This window comes from Trachemys scripta, chromosome 9 (genome assembly GCF_013100865.1).
Source record: "Trachemys scripta elegans isolate TJP31775 chromosome 9, CAS_Tse_1.0, whole genome shotgun sequence".
Taxonomy (NCBI): Eukaryota; Metazoa; Chordata; order Testudines; family Emydidae; genus Trachemys; species Trachemys scripta.
The window spans coordinates 2,184,371-2,199,818 of record NC_048306.1 but is presented as its reverse complement, the minus strand read 5'-3'; the positions used below and the strand labels follow the sequence as shown (position 1 = coordinate 2,199,818).

Below are 15,448 nucleotides of genomic sequence, written 5' to 3'. Positions count from 1 at the left end.
CGTTATGTGGTTCACCATACTTAGAAAGGAGACAACTTGCTAATATTAAACATGAATTCCAAAATAAAAACCCAGACAGTGCACACATTCGGAAGAGATGGCATGTGAAGTGAATTCACAAAAGGCTCAGAATGGGTTTTTCCACTAGTCAGTCTGTAGAGCAATGCTTCAGGCATCAGCTGGCACGATGAATCGAAGCAGACTTTTTGCTTTACATTATAAATTGTTCCCCACTTAGTCCTACTTCTATATCACAGAGGGGCAGGTGTCAAAACAAGGCAGGTAAAGACATCATCAAAGTGAAAAAAGGCAATGCCTAACCTACAATAAATCTTCAGCCTTTTGCTACAGTGCCACTGGAATACCATTCCACTTTGCTTTTAAATCTAAAAGCCGTTTCTACAGAGTAAAAATGTAGGCTGTTTGATGGCTCTGGAGAGTAGACTCCAAATTTTGCAGAGAACATCAGAGCAAGTTTCCCTACTAATGGGCCCCACCTTAGTCCTAGACCTAGAGCCTAATCCAGCTACCATTAGAGTCAATGGGAAGTAGATCAGGTATTCAGAGCTCCTATTGCTAGACACATTCATCCTTAGCCTCTGTTGAGGCTTCCAACAAGGGACATGATAGTGATTCGAGATACAGGTAAGTAAGGAAACTGGACTGATGTCAGAACATGCCCCCACAGGTCACTGTCACACATTTCTGTGCATCTATGAACGCAGCTGGGTTTTTGTAGGACAGACTTTTCCAGAAAGTCAGTGTGTAACGAGATGAGTGTGCCAAGCTAAATGTTGCTAATACAACATCCAAGCCTCTGAGGGGAAGCAGGGAGAGGTAAACTACATTTCAAACCCAAAGAGAAGTCAGAGTCGACAGACAATAGATAACTCCAGTTTCCCCCACATCATCAAACGCTGGCATCAAAGCAAAAGCACTCTCTTGCCGCGAAAGTCTGCAGTGACGACATACCCCTTTGTATATGGGCAAAGTATTCTATCCAAACATACCGGGGCAGAAAATCAGCCTGGAGTGAAGAGCCAAGTCCCAATGACAGGACTTCTGTAGGAAAGAGACTTACGACTTACCATAGAACAATCCCATCTCCAACAGCTTTGAACAGGTCGTCTGTATTTGGATTCATTGGAATAACATGCCTGCAGTCGGGATCATTTTCCAAGGCTTTGTTTATCCAGTTTACAAAGGCATATTTTTCTTCCTCTAAAACGAGTGCAATCGTAAAGCAAACGCAGGCTTTTTACAGCAGAGATACAATTGATCAGTGCACTGTCATTACTGCACTCCATTTTAATTTGATGGGTCACAGGGCCTAATTTGTGCCAGAGCTTGCCGGGGGCTTGGCAGTTCATAGCCCCGTCACCTTTGGCTTGCTGCATCCATTATCAATGTAAAAAAACAACTTGAGCCCCGGCACCTAATTGTTTGAGCCCCGGCACCTCTATCATTACAAATGAAGCACTGATTGGTCATAAGAGTCAAATTCACAGCTTTTTATCCTCTGTCGTAGTAGAGGAGTTTTCGAAGTACAAGTCACTCACTGAGCTGGCTATAGTCAAATGCACGACGACTAGATCAGCAAACTGAAATCGCTAGCAGGATAAATCTAAAACAGGAATGTGGACACACTCAACTTAAACAGAGCTAACGTAGCATCACTTGATATTTAGCCTTGCTCGTCTTTCAATCTGACTATTCAGGGGGGAAAACAAACAAACATATGAGCTTGTTTTCTGCCAGTTCATTAAACTTGCTAGTTCTAGGGTTTGGTTTGTTTACTCAAGAAAGCACTCGAATGTCAGAGAAATACCTGAATAAGAATGTTGTGTTCCTTCACTGGAGAGCTCGGACGTTCCACCAATAGCACAAATTCCCTCTTTTCTGTTGATGGCTTTTCTGAAAGTCTTAGCAATCTCACTGCTTTTCAGTTCTTGGAAAATCTACAGTTCAAAAAGTTTTGTTTAGTCAAACATTCATTTTTATAAACTGGAAAACACATGTTTAAACAAACTTTGTAATATAATCAGTAAACATAAGACTGGTCTAGCAAAATAATGCTGGATTTAAATTTACTATGGGGGGAAACAATGTGGTTCCATTAGATTGAATCAAATCAAGTAGTACAAACACCTACACAAATGGAAGCCTTAAGAAGCCAGTAACTTACATACATTTATTATTTTAGTTCAGTTTCAAGAGGCCACCAGAAGAGCTCAAAACTCTGCAGTCTGACAGCAAGTATACATGCATTCTCCATGTGAGCAAAACAATTCAGAAAGCTGTTGCACAATTTTAACCAGTTTGCGTAAGCAGGACAGCTCATGTGGATGTGTCTTTAGTTCATACAGATGTGACTTTGTCCACATCCCACAGAAAACAAAAATCTGAGTTCTTTAAAGCAAATCTGAGCAAGTGTGAAATAATACAGCTCTAAGATGGACTGCAGCAGTGACTTTCCTACCATATTAGGCTATTGCTAGGTAACAAACTTTTCAACAGACCAAATCAGTACACGCTCTTGATGTTTGAGGTTAAGAGAGAATCTTCAGCATGGAAAATCTCATGCTGGGATTTCTTTGCAGATATTAATGTACTGTCTATTGAGCTAATTATTAGGAAAGAAAAACTAATTCACATCAAGAAATCACCATCATCTCAGAGGTTACCTCTGCCTAGAACTATCGTAACCCAATCAGCTGTCCACACCTCCAAGAGCTCACCATTTTGCTCTCCTCGTGCTAGTCCCTGCTGAGCCCCAGTCCTATCTGCTCCTCTACGTGGGCTAACAACAATCTTGCCTCACACCTTGTATCTTCCATGAAATATTTGCCTAAGTGAGACTCAGCCATCCTCTTGGGGTTTTGACAATCATCCAGTTTTTCTGCACTCTTACTGAAAGCTTCCCAGCTGGCATATCCTCCTGGAAAAGCACCCAAGCGCTCTAAACTCCAGCTTCTGCTCCACAGAGGAACGCTCTCCATGCAGGACGACTTTGCCCCTTTCCCTAGTGCATTAAAGATGCATGGTGTCCTCTCGTATTTCCTTTTCCTCTTTACACAGTTCCCAGGTACACACATTTCCCCCTCTGCCTCAGCAGTAATACTGCACCTTCTGCTTCTCGTGTGTAAAAGGCACAGTTTTGGCACTGACGAGCTGAAGATAAGCCCCCATTTCTTGTAACAATCAGACCTTGTTCCCAGCATGGCACAATTCCACACACCAAGCTGGAGCAGTAGCGTTAGTCACACACCGTAGCTAGTCTGCCATATCCTGGCTAACTCAAAGCTACTACTCCAAGGGGGCCTTATGATGGGCAACAGAGATTAACCAAGAGGGCAGCAGGCCAGTCTCCTTCAAACCCATCCAGTATTTTGGCTTAAATCTAATATCTACTCTCCTGTGCAGCTCTCGGCAGCCTTGCCAAGCATTTCGGAATTCCAAAGGCAGCATTTGTGGGCACACTGAATGCACGTCCAGGAGAACTGGGGTAATGTCAGAATCTCAGAAGAACGCTGGGTATGGAGCATCTTTCTAAAAGCCCTCAGGCCTGGGATTCTTGGTGAGGTTGGAGAGAGGAGAAAAGGAAGAAAGTGCATGTCAGAACATCTCTACCCAACCATTCTCAATCGACTTCGACCCTCCTGAAGGGACTGACTTCTGTCTTCAGCAAGGGGTGCCTACACCCGTCACTGAAAGGCTGTCAATACTGTGTAGGTGTCAGACAGACTCCCATGGTGCTCAGGGGCAAGGCTCGGGTAGGGCTCTCAGTTACCATCTCAGATTTCAGTGTCTGGTGCTCAAGCTCCTCCCTGCCCCCAGTGCTCACTATTTTTTGATATGGAGATATCCCATCTCCTAGAACTGGAAGAGACCTTGAAAGGTCATCTAGTCCAGCCCACTGTCTTCACTAGCAGGACCAAGAACCATCCCTGACAGATTTTTTGCCCCAGATCCCTGAACTCACAACCCTGGGTTCAGCAGGCCAATGCTCAAACCACTGAGCTATCCCTCCCTCCCTCTAGAACATCTCTGTTGCTTACCGGTCTCAGCAATCCCCCTTCTTCTGGTACAGCTTGTAGTGTGATCCTTTGGCATGGGCAGGACTAAGCATTCCTCTAGTGGCCCAACATATTTTTCAATGTTTTCTTTATCTGCAGCTCTGGTAGCAGAACACGCCTGTAAGCCTGTCTTAACAGGGCAGCAGAGGGAAGCCCCCAGTAGCAGAGTGACTGTAGCTAGCTTTGTCCCCATTCCCTACTCCTTAAAGCCCTCTGCGCCAGAGACATGGCCAGTCAGCACAGCATTAGATACCAAACTGAATCAGCCCCTGCTGCCACCAGGATGGGGTAGCACAAAGGTGGCATTCAGCAACATCGCCTCTCCCCCCATCACGCCTGCACCAGAGACAGCTTGGCTGGACCAGAGGATCCAGCCTCCACAGGGGATGGAGTGAGTTTGTGCCACAGATCTTTTGATTACAAATTTGGAAACGTGCAGCCTGGCACAGTGAACGATTTGTTGGACTATTCAAACGGACCCTTTTAAATCCTCTTTTAGAAGCAGTGCACTTCAGATGGCAGGTTTACTACGACCGCTTTGCAAACCGTTTTGAAAAGTAACAAGCTGCTCACTAGATGAATTACTTTCATTTTAATAAGTTACCTAGGTGCTTTTATTTTATTTTCCATGACCAATCAAGGAGCTGCTCCAGTACCCTACTGTTGAAGTCATTCAAAGGAACAAGGCTAGCCAACCCTTCATTTTAAGACCACTTTTTGGCAATGAAATCTTGGTCAACCCCAAATAAGTCTTTCTCCTCCTTCATATTTTTTCTCCAAGTAATTATACTGAAACTGTAACATGCCCTCTTTCTACACTTTTATAAATAAACTTCATAAGCAGTATTGTGCTAGATCTGATGGTCTTCCCACAGAGGTTAGTTGCTGGTAGGAGATCTTCATATTATTAACATACAAAATTATTAAACACTTCACTTATGTGGATGAGAATCTTTTAAACTGTGTTCTAGTGCAAGTTAGAATTATGAACCAGTGCAAACTGGCATTTGAAACATGCACCCAACATGCAAGTGCTCACAAACTGCAAATGAACTCCCACTTACTATTCTGCTCCGAACTCAAGAGTTCAGAGGGTCTGAAAATAACTGAGAAACAAAAAGTTGAAGCTAAGTTAAAAGAAATCAAGAGAAGTTTTGCACATAGAAACAGCTGTCCTCCTCACCCCACACATTCTGTGGCATTGCTGTCACATCACCGTCAGAGTGTAAAGGGGGTACAGTCTTTCAGAGAAAGCCTTTGCCAGAAATACTTCACTTTTTCTGATCCCTTTTTAGAGTCAAAGGCCAGCTTCTAGATTTGTCTTCCAGATTATCCTCCTCAGAAGGGAAAAGCAGGCCAATGGTGAAAGTTAAATCAATCAGACCAGCACCTAGAACGAATCACTAAGTGTACCTTATAAACCTGCCTCCCACCCTCATTTGTAACAAACAGAAGATTCTCAAGTGATTTGTAGTCACATGCACTCGAGAGGTAAGAAACTTTCCTTTCCTTCTGCTCCACTAGTCTGGGGAACCAAGCATTAACTAGCCACGATCCAGGAAGTAGGACAGGACTTAAGGCTTATCTACACTTAAAATTATCCCACTGGCGTAGGTAATCCACCTCCCCGAGAGGCGGTGGCTAGGTTGATGGAAGAATTCCTCTGTTAACTTACTGCAGTCTACATGGGGTCATAGGTCGGCTTAACTCCGACATGTAGAGGTGTGGATTTTCCGCACCCTGACCAACGTAGTTATGTTGACCTAGTTTTCTAGTGGAGACTAGGGCTTAGCAAGATGCGAAGTGGCATGAGTGCATAGATCCCATCACATCAATCCTGGTTTGGGTTGGGGACCTAAAAAGCGTTTGGAAAGATCAAGTCAATTTCAAGTCAGGATCTTCTGAGGTTTGATAAGTGAAAGAACCTTTCCCTCTACTCAGAAAACGCCAAGTCACCCTAGAAAGGAACGACCTTCAGCCTCTCTAAGGCAGACAGATTTCACACTGGGAAAGTTGTGAGACATTTTCTGCTCCATTCCTTCAAAAGTAACCCTGCTTTTTCCCCTGGGGAAGGCCAGTACTTTGGTAGGAAAGGCTGGGCCTATCAGACAGTGTTTCTAGAAGCACTAAGCATTAACTTCAAAACTGTCTTAAAAAAAATATATCAAGCCCTAATACGAAGTAGACAGTCTGTGATCCGGGTGAATGGAATGAGAAGTTATACCCATTATTATTAGACTTCATCTAAAGCAGTTCAGACTATGTCCTTGTCACAAAACCCTACAGCAAAAACACGGTTAGCTCAATTGCAGGGGAATGCAGAAATATACTTACAAACACAAATTCTTCAAAGCTAATCTTCCCATCCTTGTTCTTGTCACTGTCAATCATAAGATTCTGAATGATCTCTCTCACTTTGTATCCTGGGAGAGGCAGATTAGCTTCCTTGAAGAGTTCATGCAGCTCATAATCACAAATGAATCCATTGCTGTTGAGATCTTTACATAATCGGGGGGAGAAAAAAGGAGAGAATTGTAGAAACAAGTTAATCCTCCTGGAAGTACATCCCTGCTGTCACCAAAATAAATTAACCCCAAATCCCCCAATATGCTCTACTGAAACGTAAAATGGGTCTGCCCATTTGTTTTGTCATTTCTGTAAGGCACAGAGATGCAATGATACTGAACATGAGATAAATATCCTAAGTAGTCTACTCATTTTAGATCCAAATCTACCTGCATCAGACAAACCGGCTGTTCCTAACTGTAAACTGGATTCACCAAGAATGTGAATTAAACAGAGGGAACTAAAGAAAAGTTGCCCACGCTGACATGAGCAAGCTGGCACAACATCCTCGTTTTTTGTGAGATGCCTGATTCCGTGCGTGACCAGGGTCAAACCCGGGCCTTGGAGGTCCTGCATTCAATGCATGGGCTTTAAATTTAGCAGGCAAGCACAGGCAGTGAGGCGCTGATCCTGCACAGACTAGCGGGCTTGATTTTACATGCTGCACGTAAGCCAGCTGACGTCAGACTCGATTTGAAGGGGATTGCTCACCTGCACAAGGTTTTGTATTGCCTAAGTCTTTGTAGTACCAGCACCCACGTCTTGTACAAGACTCATTTTAATATATTGTCTGAGTAAGAATACACATCCTAAACACCCCCCTCTAGTTTAAATTATTGGTGTAAGATCCCATGCTTTCTGAATCTAAAGATGTTTAAAAAAAAAAATCAAATACAGAACCGATTAATCACTTTGGTAACATTTACTGTGAGCTGCCAAAGAGCGCTATGCCATGACGTTTGGTTTGATAATCAGCTATCAAGTTATAGCGCCACTGGATACTTAGTAATAGGCTTAAGTAAGCACCTCCTTGGGTAAGGAGGAGGAGACTGGGACAAGGGACAAGATTTTCAGTTTATCTATTGCCTTTCATACAAGTGGATCCCCACTATTTTACAGTCACACAATGCCACGTAGCAAATGTTTTCCCTGCCACTGAAATACAGGTATATGTGGCATTGCAGGTCAGAACTAACACCAACACACTACACAACAGTTCAGGGACAAGAAACAATTATCCTGCATCCCACAGAAATCTTAAGAGTAGCTTGGATCAGCAGAACATAATTTACCAAAGGTGCTGGGTCTAGTGCCCCCTACAGGTCTCATCTGGAAGACTGCTCCTCCTCCACCAGCCCTGAGGGGGTGTTGGTTCACTGGCAGAGCGAAGAGTGCCACCTCCTGACTCACCCACCATTCTTCCTCGTTGTGCACTGGTTCTCTTTGGAACCAGTTTGGAACAACGCAGCGTCGAGAGTACAGTGCCTTCACGGGCTAACCGCTGAGGCCAACAGCGGCCCCACGTCGTTAACAGACTGTGCCCTACATCAACGCAAGGTGCGGGGGAGAGAGGTTAATCCAGTTCCTAGGGGATGGGGCCACTTCACCAGTGACAGCCTGGATAGCACTTAGACCAGGCCCTTATAGAAGCCGAGCTGCTGCCCATGTGAAATTAGGAGTTGGAAGGAAGGACTTCCCTCTCCAGTGCTGTCCACTGGCCTGCTCAGTAGCAAAAGATTCACTTAACAGCCACAAGCAGTCTCTGAAATAACAAAGGGCCTTGGTCCCAGAGAAAATGGCCGAGACCGGCTAGTCCCCTAGATACAGCAGCTGCTCTTGTTTGAAAGTGAAGCAATTGCCTCTATCTCTCTTTCCCTCCTCCCCTCCCCCAGGACAGGCATTAGGGCCTTAGTCTTTCATTCTTTTCCCTCCACAGCGCTGCAGTTACAGCCACCAGTCACACCAGCTGTGTACTGCCAAGCCTGCCTCCCCCAGAGAGCTGGTCTGCTGCAGAAAACAGAGACCACAGCTCCTCGCAGCTCCGGCGGCCACAGGTATTTTCAGAAAAAAGCAACAGAGGGTCCTGTGGCACCTTTGAGACTAACAGAAGTATTGGGAGCATAAGCTTTCGTGGGTAAGAACCTCACTTCTTCAGATGCAAGTAATGGAAATCTCCAGAGGCAGGTATAAATCAGTGTGGAGGTATCTTCAGCTGGATTCAGCCAAATGCATCTGTGGGAGTCACCCATGTAAGTTCTTATGCCTTAAGATCAACAAGCGCACCCTAGTCTTCACTCCTCGTACCCTCTCCGGGAGGAGATCAGTGCTTTGACCAAATGTGCGTTCTAGTCACAACACAAGCGCCTTCCTACGAGAGCGCAGAATTTAAACAGCCTGCCCCAGAAGCAACGTCTGTCCCTAGAGCACGTTCAGATGCCAGGTTGTTGCAGGCTCTACTGGATTGTGGCAACACACAGAACCACTCGGAACTAATCCTGCATTAATCTAAGACCCAGCCAAAAAAATTATAATCAAGGTCAGTCTTTACTGATCTAACACAACCACCTTTAAACAAAGAAAAAACAACAGCACATTAAAATCATTGAAAAGTCTGATTAATTATCTAAATTTTAGTTAATTTAACAACAGCGCTGAAAGCCTGATTAGATCTTGCCTAGCAAGTGTTCTAGTAAAGAAACCCCTCATTTGACCCGACCCCAACCGGCTCCGTTTCCCAGCTCCATGTGGTATTTTAAAGTAAGTTCACAAGAAAATGAAATGTAAATGGTTTAATGGCAGGTGTCCAAGATACCATAGTACAACCCTATAGTCACTCCTAAATTCTTCCTTAAAATGCAATACAATCAAAAGTATTCCAATGTGAATTACTAAAAAGATTAAAATCCTATACACAACTGCAGCCCTTCCAGTAATGCTGACAAAATACAACGTGATTTGACCAAGGAGTAATTTTAGTGAAAAACACTGCTGTCTGGCCTTCAATTTTAGAACTTTATTCCAAAAATATAAGCTTACAAAGCAAGCTTTATTAAGCACAGCAGTGAGATGTCATCAGCAAGCTATTTCCCCTGGAGATAAATCACAGCGTCTTTCATTAAAATGTCTCATTTTAGCACAGACTAGCTCCTTAATGTAGATCCTTTCACTGCCTAGAAGCCAATGAAAATGCCCAATGCATGAAGGAGGCAATTCACTCCTGTGCAGAGGGCCAGCTCTGGCCTTAAGAGGTCCTTCAATTTCACCCCAAATACCTCTGCAAATCAGTGCTAAGTCTTGGGTTCATAATGACCCACCAGAACCTTCTGCACTTGTGCCAAATAAGTCAGCGCAGCCCAGAGACACTTGTGCAGAGTTCTGCTGAATCTTAAGCTAACATTTGTCCAAGTCATGACTGCCAACCATTGTCTACAAAGGAAATAACCAAGCCAAAAGCTGCCTACTTGCAGCTTTAGATACATACTTTAGCCAAGACAGGAGGGCAGTTGTGATTTTTATTTCTATTCCTCATTTATTTTCATTCCGGACACCTCAAACTTGTATATAAAAAAATATTTGCAACCCAGGTTTGCCTACAGCACATCTGTGTTTATCCAGAGGTGTCCCGGGACAGGTGACGAATGGGATTTCACACGATGGGAAGCTGGCTGGAAGATAGTGAGGAAGTTTTACTTGCAAAGTCCCCAACCCTAGAGCTCAGGAAAGAGGCCAGCCAACCTTCAGGGCTGGCCAGCTGCTTTGGATCCACACCCTGCATCACAGAGGAGAAAGCCTTTAATGCCAGCGGGCATTATTTGGAGTTCAGGCCTATGTCACAGGTCCAGCAAATTCTCCTCTCCCCTAAAGGTACAGACCACTCCAGGAATGTCACCAGCTGCGGGTTCACAACGTTTCCCCCTGTACTTCTTGCAGAACAGAAGAGAAACCACCACTTCCAGAATTAGAGGAGATACCGTAAGTAAGGACTGGCCACAAGAGGGACTTGCAATTTTAGCTAGTTTGTTTCTAAAGCCCTGGTTTGCTCATTTGAAATTCCATCCAGTCTATACAAAGTGCTTTCCACATCCTTTCAGGTGCTTTCAGAGGAAATTAGAGTTACCTTTAAAAACAGACGGGAAAGCTCTGCCCTCATAAGTGCTTTATTACGGAAGACATTTTCACTAAATGACAGCTCGCTCTCCAGTGAAAGGCACAGAGGTGGAGGGAGAGAGAGAGAGAGATGGAAGCTTCTTTTATTTCAGAATGCTGGGACAGCCTTATAAGAAAAACAAAAGGCCGACTTGATGCAGACAGATAATATAGAACTTCAGTTGTCATGCCTGGTTCACCATCTCTTGGCAAACGATTTATTCTAAAGCTCACCAACTCTATCCCAAAGGCAAAGATCACAGACATACAATGCTAGTCCCTTAACAGAGACATTTCAGCTGATTATATCACAATTTAAGCTAATCACTAAACCAAATTTCTCATGCTTCTGATAATCATTTACTCTGGGATTTCTTGCAGATCAAAAATTACTCCAAAATAATCAAATATTTGTTTATTGGAAAAAACTTATTTATATCACCAACCATATCCTGAATGGCTGGACATTTCAAAGGAACCCAATGGCACATGCTCTTAATCAGGTTCTCAGAACACTTATGGAAAAAATGGATGATGAATTGACCAAGAATTCCTCCTTCGCCTGCAAGCAGACAGACCACCGCTAGACACTTAGACACTACAATCACATACCCACGGCTGGCCTGTCTCAGCTGACTCCGTCTTAGGGGCAGTAAAACTGCAGCGTAGCCGTTTGGGCTCGGGCTGGAATCCAAGCTCTGAGACCCCACGAGGGGGAAGGGCCCCAGAGCCCGGGCCCAAATGTCGACACCGCAATTAAACAGCCCAACCGCCTGAGCTCCACGAACGTGAGTCAGCGGATACAGACGTGGGTGTTTAATTGCTGTATAGACTCGCTCGGGCTCCATCGACACTACCACACACCACCGGCGGCAGCGTGTAGCGGACACGTAGCTACATGCTGCGTCCGCACAGCCGTGCGTAGTTACACCTGCCGGGGAAAGGCTCTGGCAGAAGGCAGGCTGTGGGGAAAGGCTGCTGTAGCCTTTCACTGCAGAGGGGAAAGGCTCTAACAGAGGGAGTCAGTGGCGAAAAGGCTCTGCTTTTCCCTGCTGCATCCCCCCACCAGAGCCTTTCCCTGCGGGGGAGGGGGGAGGAGGACTGAGGAGCCTAAGTCCCTCGGTCACTTGCGAAAATAGGATTTGGGCCCTTTTCGAAGTTTTACCCCTTGTCTCACATCCTCAGCCCTTTTACACACTGACTAGTAACACACAACCACGGAGCGTAACACGTATACCACCATAACGCCGATAACACTGCGGGCGTGTCCAGGCAGCACCTGGGTCCGCACGAGGGGAGCATAAACTCTAGGTGGCATCAGCATGTTGTGCACTAACTGGCATGTGTGGACCCTACTGGTGCGCACTAACAAGTCCCATGTCAAACAGTACCCATTAACGCACACCAGGCAACTTGTAGTGCACACCAGCAGGGTCCACGCGGGCCGGTTAGTGCACATCACATTTGGGGTGGACTAGAATTTGCACCCCACTCATGTGGGCTAACGCACCATGTAAACAAGCCCCACAGTCCCTTTCTAGCTTATGTTAACGTTATTTAAATCTTTTCCCAGCTCTGTTGAGTTTGGTTGCAGTTACAATGATACGCCAGGATCACCTGCTTGCAAGAGTTACTACTCTGATCAAAAACCTGGGGAAAAACAACACAAAACCCCCTTATATTTTAACACTCTGCATTAGGGTGTGGCCATTGTGCCTTGTTTTATAAGGAGATCAGTGTCCCAACTGCTTTACAATTGGGATTTACAACTTAAATAGTTCTTCTGCTTGCCTCAGCTGCAAGCCACCAGGCCGCACAGCACAGGGTTTACAATACACAGAGACTTGCATTTTCAGCCTTAACTCCTTGGCAACAGAGCAATGGATTTAGGTTTTTAAAGTCTGATGATACGCTGCCCCAGAATTTAAACCGTTTTAATGCAGTCAGAGCAGAACCCTGGAATGCCCGGATAGCATCAGTCTGAATAACTGAGAAGCACCCAAGCACTTAGAAAAACTGTTGAGAGTAATCCTGCAGACTGGACCTTAAACACCTTAAAGATCAGTTATAGAAAGTTACTACATCTTTACTGGGCAGGGCAAAGCCACAGACCATCTTTGTGATAGAAAGCAACAAGTCTACGATTTACCTTGTCATGGAAGGGGCCTATTACCTTATCGGCATGGTCACCATTGCTCAGAGCGAATTGTAAGCTCCTGTGTACTAGGTGAAGTTTCACATTTAGATACAACGCGATTCAAGCAATCCAACGGTATACAGAACGCCTGTTCTGGAGAAAAGCGAGAGTGGAGATATGGGCAGAAGAGAGTTTGAGAAGGGGAACGGATAAGCAGAATGGAGATGCATATTAGTATGGGCTATACCAGGGGTGGGCAAACTACGGCCCGTGGGACCGTCCTGCCCGGCCCCCGAGCTCGTGGCCCGGGAGGCCCCTCCCCTGCTGCCCCACCTCCCCCACAGCGCTCTGGGCTCCAGCCGAGCAGAGCTGCAGCGTGTCTGGCTCTGGCCGGCGTGGCAGCCAGACATCCTGCTCTGCTCAGCATGGTAAGTGGGCCAGGGCAGGGAGCTGTATAAAGGGCGGGGGCCCTGGGGGACAGTCAGGGGACGGGGGCAGTTGAATGGGGCAGAGGTTCGGGGGGGGGGGAGAAAGGGATGAGGAACAGGGGGGGGTTGGATAGGTGTGGGGTTCCAGGGGGCGGTTAAGGGCGGGAAGTCCCAGGAGGGGGCAGTTAGGGGGACAAGAAGAAGGGGGGCTGGATGGGTTGGGGGTTCTGGAGGGGGCAGTCAGGGGGCGGGAAGTGGGAGGGGGCGGAGGCCAGGCAGAGCCTTCCCTACCTGGCCCCCCATCCAGTTTTGCAACCCCAACGTGACCCTCGGGCCAAAAAGTTTGTCCACCCCTGGGCTATACAGTCTAGCAACCTTAATATGAGAGAGAGCGCGCGCACACAGATACACAGCCTTAATTTATATGGTCTGGAGACATAACCTTCTCCCTTCCCATTTCAGCAGGTCCTTGTGGTGACCCAATGAAAGTAACTCCCATAAAAAGACAAAGAGCTCTAGCCCCTGAACCAAGGGACATTTACTCTTCCAGAGGCTTACTCCGCCCAGTGCCAGAACTAGTGTATCAGAGATTTTCAAGATTACAACAGCACATAGGATTCAAGACTTGTTTACAAGGGTCCTTATTGTGTGCTGGCAAGTTCTAGTAGGCCACCGTATACCATCTCCACAAATGCACTGCATGCTATCTGCTGTATTTCTGGAAGCCTCTACTATTTGGCCAGACTTAAGACAGGAGGTTGTCTTGACATCAGCTCATTATTAGTGGAGTAAAGTAGTTTAAAAAAAAAAAAAAAAAGTGATTCACTGGCTGAAGGTCCCAAGCGAGAAAGCCTGTTCCAGAACCAACACTTGGCCACCAGAAGAGCCAAGACTCCAAGGAAGCAAATATGAAATCGTTCTAACAGGCAAACTACAGACTGTGATCATTACACTTTGATGGAAAGGAAACTACAGCTCATCCGAAGTTTCCTATTTCTCCTGAAGGACGTACCCACGCCAGCATGCTGGACCCACTAAAAGGTCACTGCAATGATATATGGCATCAGGCTCTGCCCATATGCAGGTGGCGCAACAAAACCACAAGCAAAAAAATCAAAGCCACTTCAGTTCTGGCTCAGCTTCCTCCAGACAAAAACTTAAAATAGCTTAAATAACAGGATGCAAGAGGGGAAAGTAACCCACACATTTCCTTTTAAGGACATGTGCTCTTGGCGTGACAAACTCCTTCAGGATCACAAATCCTCTTTTTATTTGCTTTAAGTTAACTTTCTGGAGCATTTTTTATTGCCTTGCCAACACTTTTTGCTTGCTCTGAAGTAAATGACAAATGTTAAATCCTTGGTGTTTCCAAGCCGGAGGCCATCACCGGTATAGAAGTACACGAAAGCAGGAGAAAAGAAGTTGAACAGATTTTGTTCTATACCCATCTCCTTGGGGGGAAAATGCTACAGATCGATAAAGAACCCCGACATTACGATGAGACTGCCCTTATTTGAGATTTGGAGCAAGCCCCAAGCGCTGTGCATCACTCAAAATCTGGACGCAGCCAGTCAGGGCACCACCTTTCAGCAGCCCAAGTCAAGTTATTTCCATAAGCTATTGCATTACAAGCACACCAATCAGGGGCCATTTTAAAGGTTGCACTTTCAGCCACTGGTCCCTTTCAAAGCTGCCATTCACTTCCATCCTCCCACCGCACCCCCAACGACAGCCCCTGTTTTTGTAGGGCTGCTTGTCCACACGGCAGCAACCTCCATTTTGTTTTCACATTCCAAACAAACCCCAGCTCTCCTCTGTCTGCTGTGCAGCTTCTGGAAGGCATCTCCTCTCCCCTCCATTGTGCGGCAGAGTCTGAGGTGGAGCACACCCTCCACGCTGGCTTTGCAGACGGCATGCATGCATCCCTCAGATGCTGAAGAGAAAGGAGATGGCAGGAACAGTTCTGCACAGTGAAGCTGGCCAGGGCGCGAGTCCTTTTAATTCTGGATGAAGCCAGTTAACCAGAGCAACCAGATTACTACCACCTGCCCAGTTCTTAGAGAACCTTTCATAGGTGATTCTCCTTCCTGGATTTCTTTATGGCAAGGAGAGATCTCGGACACACTCCAGCAGAACTGAAGCTAAGGGATTGGCTACACTTAAAACGCGACAGCAGCACAGCTGTGCCGGCGTAGCGCCTCGGTGTAGACACTACCTATGCTGACAGGAGAGATTCGCCCGCTGGCATAAGTCATCGATGGAAGAATTCTTCCCTCAGCCTACTGCTATCTACACCGGGATTTAGGTCAGCTTCA

At 45.9% G+C, this 15,448-nt stretch overlaps 1 protein-coding gene across 2 annotated transcripts in view; it reads right to left on the bottom strand.

Moving 5' to 3' along the window:
• PLS3 (plastin 3) overlaps positions 1-15,448 on the bottom strand; it is a 79,612-nt gene that overhangs the window by 13,676 nt on the left and 50,488 nt on the right. For both annotated transcript variants that reach the window (XM_034781130.1, XM_034781128.1), the window contains exons 4-6: positions 6,411-6,574; positions 1,829-1,958; positions 1,089-1,221 (exon numbers count right to left, since the gene is read on the bottom strand). In XM_034781130.1, the coding sequence (XP_034637021.1) occupies positions 1,089-1,221; positions 1,829-1,958; positions 6,411-6,574 (427 nt within the window). The remainder of the gene's footprint in view (positions 1-1,088; positions 1,222-1,828; positions 1,959-6,410; positions 6,575-15,448) is intronic.